Source organism: Capricornis sumatraensis, chromosome 19 (genome assembly GCF_032405125.1).
Source record: "Capricornis sumatraensis isolate serow.1 chromosome 19, serow.2, whole genome shotgun sequence".
In the NCBI taxonomy this organism is placed as follows: domain Eukaryota; kingdom Metazoa; phylum Chordata; class Mammalia; order Artiodactyla; family Bovidae; genus Capricornis; species Capricornis sumatraensis.
Genome location: NC_091087.1, coordinates 53188366 through 53195219, shown reverse-complemented (window position 1 = coordinate 53195219; position 6854 = coordinate 53188366). Strand labels below are relative to the sequence as shown.

The 6854-nt window shown below is 37.5% G+C and overlaps 1 protein-coding gene across 1 annotated transcript in view; it reads right to left on the bottom strand.

Moving 5' to 3' along the window:
- Positions 1-2580: 2580 nt before the first annotated feature.
- The window catches only part of BRMS1L (BRMS1 like transcriptional repressor), a 43133-nt gene continuing 38859 nt past the window's right edge, over positions 2581-6854 (bottom strand). Inside the window, exon 10 of the mRNA XM_068991197.1 lies at positions 2581-4047. Coding sequence (XP_068847298.1) covers positions 3930-4047 — 118 coding nt within the window. The 3' untranslated portion in view covers positions 2581-3929. The remainder of the gene's footprint in view (positions 4048-6854) is intronic.

The window sequence follows — 6854 nt, the reverse complement described above, 5'->3', positions numbered from 1 at the left end:
ATATTAACATAAGATTGTAAATCAATTATACTTCAATAGAATTTTTTAAAAATCAGATTATAACAATGTGTCCAGCATAATGAGAGGACAGGTGGACTCCCTAAGGTTTCAACAAAACAATCTTTGGATTCCAAGTGATTTCACACAGATCTTCCTAGAAGGAAACAATATGCCAAGTAGTTGACTTGAGTCAGGTCTCCTTCTCAGTTATATTTCCCAATGTAAATTATTAAATTGACACGCAGCTGTCACTTCAATCGTGAGTGAGTTGGTTTAACTTTCCCAGAGTGGTCAACTCAGGGCATGTTACTGGTTTGACAGACTTGCCATAACAAATACCGCAGACTGGGTGGCTCAGACAGCAGAAATGCATTTTCTCACAGCTCTAGAGGTCAGAAGTCCAAGATCAAAGTGTCAGCAGGTTTGGTTTCTCCTGAAGCCTCTCTCATTGGCTTGCAGGCAGTGGACTTCTGTCTCCATATGGTCTTTCCTCTGCGTGCACACATCTGCTATCCAAATTCTTCCATGTCCAAATTTCCTCAAAAGAAATTTTGAAAATAAAAAATATAAGGACATTGGTCAGATTGGATGAGGACCTAATGTAAACACCCATTTTAACTTAATCACCTCTTCAAAGGCCCCATCTCCAAATACAGTCACATCCTGAAGTAATGGGTGTGATGGCTTTAATATGTGAATTTGCGGGGGGTGGGGGGGGGCGCAGACACAAAAGGGCATATGGATAAAGTTTAAGTTTGGGGCCTATGAAGGTAAAGGACAAGACTCTGAGCCACAGTGACCAATGATGGAAATGCCTCAATTAATCCCACCTGAAGTATGTATCAGGCATACTTCTGGCAGTTCATCCATGAAGACAATATAAGGAACATGTGTTTTCCCTAACTCCATTCTGAGCTTGCATGTTCTTTTAAAAATACTTCAGATTTCTTCATCTTTAGCAATTAAAATAGTTTATATTCCAACCTGGCAAGAAACTATATAAATCCTAACTAGTGTATTCATTCATCCTACATCCATTTTCCTTATCTTATAAATTCATTTTAATTCAATTTTAGTGTACTGGACTTAGTGGATCCAAAATCAAAATCAGAAATAACAGACAACATTCTTGTTCTTCTTTTAAAATAATTATCAATTATTTGAGATTGTATATGTTTCTGTCCAGGGGTATCTGAGTACTGAGTAACAATACATATATCAAAACGACTTTTATGTGACACTTTGCAATGAAAATTACTCAGTGGCCAGTAAGAAGAAAGGACAGAAACGAGTGTGCATTTACTGTGTGCTAACTAATTTTAGTGATGAACCAGATTAGTAATGATTAGACTCTTTTAATGGGAAATGTTGGGGAGGGATAACTAAACATGAAATCCTGGAAGCTGAGACAGGAAAAGTCCTCATACTGATCCTAAGACAGAGGCTGACTGTAGGGTTATCAGCAGCTGCTACATCACATTTTGCAGATTCTAACAATTCCCCTAGACAGCATATTAAAAAGCAGAAACACTACTTTGCCAACAAAGGTCTGTCAAGGCTATGGTTTTCCCAGTGGTCATGTATGGATATGAGAGTTGGACTATAAAGAAAGCTGAGCACCGAAGAATTGATGCTTTTGAACTGTGGTATTGAAGAAGACTTGAGAGTCCTTGGACTGCAAGGATATCCAACCAGTCCATCCTAAAGGAAATCAGTCCTGAATATTCATTGGAAGGACTGATGTTGAAGCTGAAACTCCAATACTTTGACCACCTGATGTGAAGAACTGACTCATTTGAAAAGATCCTGATCCTGGGAAAGATTGAAGGAAGGAGGAGAAGGGGATGACAGAGGATGAGACGGCTGGATGGCATCACCGACTCAATGGACATGAGTTGGAGTAAACTCAGGGAGTTGGTGATGGACAGGGAGGCCTGGCGTGCTGCGGTCCACGGGGTCACAAAGAGTCAGACACGACTGAGCAACTGAACTGAACTGAACAGTTCCCCTAAACTATTTGAGCAGAAGTCAAATGGCAAACTGACAACAATGCAATCTATTTTATAGTACTTCAATCACAGACAAGCATATGCTTACCTGAATCAGTATCAATACTATGGAATTTGTTTTATTTGATAAAAACACTGAAGTTCTGAAAGTAAATGTGCTAAATCATGGTTTTAAAATTAAAGACTTTTACTTATAATTTCAGAACTTGTACAATATATTTTTATTAAAGTAGAACATATGCACATATATTTAAATTAAGTATAACTTAGCTGTCTTAAATATCTGCAACAGAGGTTGAAACAGAGAAGGAGTAACATTTCTTCAACACTCCATACCTATTAATGTAAACTGGCTCAAATCCTTCTCAGAAGTAGACAGGTTATAAATAATAAAAGAACTCATGCACAAGTCATTCAAGACACTACGAATGACACTCAAACACATCTTTTTATTATATACTAAATTTAAAAATACAAATCTTATTAAAAATGCTTATGAAACATTGTATACATAAGTACTGTCAAATACTATCAGATTATGACATTATGTACATTTGCTAAGGTTAATTAGAAACAGAACAACATTCATAACTTTGCTGATAACGAGTTTCAGAAGTCAAATATTTTAATTAACATTTGGCAACTCTGAAGTAGTGATCTGCACAGGAAGATGTCTGCAGAGGTAAAACGGTGAGAAAACAAACGGAAAAATGCAGATATTCCTGCCCTAAGTGTTAATAAGTAGATCTCTTCTTCATCCTCTTAAGTCTCAAAATAACAGAAATTAAAGTGCATAAGACCACAAGGAATACCTGATTTGGTTGTACCCTAATACATACTATTGCCAATTGTGCTGCCATACTGAGGGCTTTGATCTCTGTACTGTTCCTGAGGTTTTAGAAGTTAATTTTGAATGTGACTAGGGGAAAAGAGGCCAATACTTTCTAAATTGCACAAAGTGGCCTTAAAGTGTAGAAACACCAAAGATAAAAATATTAATTTGGGAATAGATTCAAGGAGATCATCCCTGTCTATTTTGCCCTAGAAATAAAATTAGGATATGAACCTAGTTTTACCTCTGGAAAATGCTTACTAAAAATCTGTTTCAAAAGATCAGACATGTACAGCAAGTACCACAATACTGTCAGTTACTGTCTACCCACTTACATACTGTATCATAAATACCAGGCATCAATACCTGTCCTCCAAAGATTCACAAGAAACACAGGAAGAAGCATGTTATTACTTGACACTAACTTTGCTAATCAACATAAAGTATGATCTGTAAAAATAGGTCACCACCATACAATCAAGGAAGAGGAGAAGGAAAACTGCTAGTCTACAAAAGTGCTCCTTTTAGCTTTCAAGCCGAATAGCTTAATTTGGGTAAAATAAGATTGTAAAGTAAGGCCATCAGTTCTAAATAAGCTGATGAAGCCATCTATACATACTCACATATATACGTTTAAATTTCAGTTCTGATTTAACACGAATGTGCTATTACAAACCATTTATAGGAAACATTTTATCAGGCTTATTTACAAATATATGATCAGAGAAAAGATCTTGAAAATCAAGAAAACTGCAGATAAATGTCGCCATTGCTAACACAGTTCACTAAAGGTAAGACAGATTTACATAAAAACCAAAGGAAAAAGTTTAGTAAGAAACCCTTACCATATACACCTATTGGTCATTGGATCAAAAAGGCAAATAAATGTAATGATCATGACTAAACTTTTATTACTGTCTCTTTTAATAACATATCAACATGAGGTTTACTTAGAGTACTACCTATAAATACACAGTCTCTCATGATTCAATGAGAATATTAAGTTATTGAATACATTTTTTAATTCCCATGGCACATCATACTTGGTAACACTAATAAGGTAGATTTAGATAACACTTAAATCATGATTACGAATGTTTAATTGAGTATTTTCCTTTCTGTAGCTGTGAAATGTAAAGCTTAGATTTGCTTCCATCAGGCCTCTTAAACCAAACTTCATCATGGTTAATTGTTGTAATTACAGCACTAAAAAGAAAAAAAAACATATGAATGAATGAATGACAATATGCCTTCTCCACTTTTAGAGCACTAGCTATAAAACCAAAATAGCTGGACTGTTAGGGTAGACTCAGGTATGTAATTGTCATTTATCAGAATGCTACTAGCAGGGCATGCTGCCAAAAATACCACATTCAACAACACAATTATCTCCTTTCTTTCCTTAATAGAGTTGGTAAAATTTATTCTTGGAACTATTAAAAGCACATTGTCCATTCCCACCCAACTCCAAAAGACAAAAAAGTGGAGCTAAAACCACTTCTTATATGGTATTACAGCTCCAACTCATATTGATATGGTTGTAGGATATGTTCTAAATACAAATCTTAATTCCCGGTGTCAAGTATCTATGGTACTCATACGTATTCTTTTAACACTATTAATCTTTTTTTATTAGGTTGGTGCAAAGGTAATTGCAGTTTTGCATTGCTGAACTTTGCCATTTGATATTGGAATACATTCTTAAATAAATGCAGTTATGTTATACATTTTTTAACATACATTTCTCACTTTATGTTTTTTTGCTAATGACTTATTACTTGCTGTGTATTTTATATTTATTTTAGACAAGGGAAATGATGTTAGAAAAAAGCAGATTTGGGTGACTTTTCTTATTCAAGTTCAAAATGGGTCGTAAAGCAGCACAGACAACTCACAACATCAATGCGCCTGACCCAGGAACTGCTAACGAACATACAGTGCAGCAGTGGCTCAAGAAGTTTTGCAAAGGAGCTGAGAGCTTGAAGATAAGGAGTGCAGTGGCCAGTCATCAGAAGTTGACAATGAAATTGAAAGCCATCATCAAAGCTGATCCTATTACAACTACACAAGAAGTTGTTGAAGAACTCAACATTGATCATTAAGTTCAAATTGCTAACATCCGTTGGATCATCAAAAAAGCAAGAGAGTTCCAGAAAAACATCTATTTCTGCTTTATTGACTATGCCAAGCCTTTGACTGTGTGGATCACAATAAACTGTGGAAAATTATGAAAGAGATGGGAATACCAGACCACCTGACCTGCTTTTTGAGAAACCTGGATGCAGGTCAGGAAGCAACAGTTAGAACTGGACATGGAACAACTGACTGGTTCCAAATAGGAAAAGGAGTACGTCAAGGCTGTATATTGTCACCCTGCTTATTTAACTTATATGCAGAGTACATCATGAGAAACGCTGGGCTGGATGAAGTACAAGCTGGAACCAAGATTGCCGGGAGAAATATCAATAACCTCAGATATGGAGATGACACCACTCTTATGGCAGAAAGTGAAGAAGAACTAAAGAGCCTCTTGATGAAAGTGAAAGAGGAGAGTGAAAAAGTTGGCTTCAAGCTCAACATTCAGAAAACTAAGATCATGGCATCTGGTCCCATCACTTCATGGCAAATAGATGGGGAAACAGTGGAAACAGTGGCTGACTTTATTTCGGGGGGCTTCAAAATCACTGCAGATGGTGATTGCAGCCATGAAATTAAAAGATGCTTACTCCTTGGAAGGAAAGTGATGACCAATCTAAACAGCATATTAAAAAGCAGAGACAAAGGTCTGTCTAGTCAAGCCTATGGTTTTTCCAGTGGTCATGTATGGATGTGAGAGTTGGACTGTGAAGAAAGCTGAGTGCCGAAGAATTGATGCTTTTGAACTGTGGTGTTGGAGAAGACTCTTGAAAGCCCCTTAGACTGCAAGGAGATCCAACCAGTCCATCCTAAAGGAGTCCTGGGTGTTCACTTGAAGGACTAATGTTGAAGCTGAGACTCCAATACTTTGGCCACCTGATGCGAAGAGCTGACTCATTTGAAAAGACCCTGATGCTGGGAAAGATTGAGGACAGGCGGAAAAGGGGACGTCAGAGGATAAGATGGTTGGATGGCATCACCGACTCAACAGACATGAGTTTGGGTGAACTCCCAGAGTTGATGATGGACACGGAGGCCTGGCATGCTGCCGTCCATGGGATTGCAAACAGTCGGACACGACTGAGCAACTGAACTGAACTGAACTGATGGTCATTTGGCATTTGAAGCAAACTGGAAAGGTAAAAAAGCTCAGTAAGTGAGTGCCTCACAAGCTGACTGAAAATCAAAACACTCGTTGTTTTGAAGTGACAATGAACCATTTCTCGACTAGACTGTGACATGTAACAAAAAGTGGATTTTATACGATGACCAGCTCAGTGGCTGGACCAAGAAGCAGCTTCAAAGCAATTCCCAAAACCAAATTTACACCAAAAAAAGGTCCCCATCACTGTTTGGTGGTCTGCTGCCCATCTGATCCACTATAGATTTCTGAATCCTGACAAAACCATTAGATCTAAGAAGTATGCTCAGGAAATTGATGAAATGCACTGAAAACTGCAATGCCTGAATTCAGCAGGGGTCAACAGAAAGGGTCCAATTCTTCTCCACAAAAACCCCCAAACACACGTCGCACCACCACCAGTTCAAAGTTGAACAAATTGGGATACGAAGTTTTGCCTCATCTGCCATATTCACCTAACCTCAAGCCAACTGACAACCACTTCTTCAAGCATCTGGACAACTTCTTGCAGGGAAAATGCTTCTACAACCAGCAGGGTGCTGAAAATGTTTTCCAAGAAAGAGTTCACATCTCGAACCATGGATTTTTATGCTACAGAAATAAACTAATTTCCCATTGGCAAAAATGTGCTGATTGTAATGGTTCCTATTTTGATTAATAAAGATGTGTTTGAACCCAGTAACAATGATTTAAAATTCACAGTCCAAAACCACAATTACGTTTGCACCAACCTAAC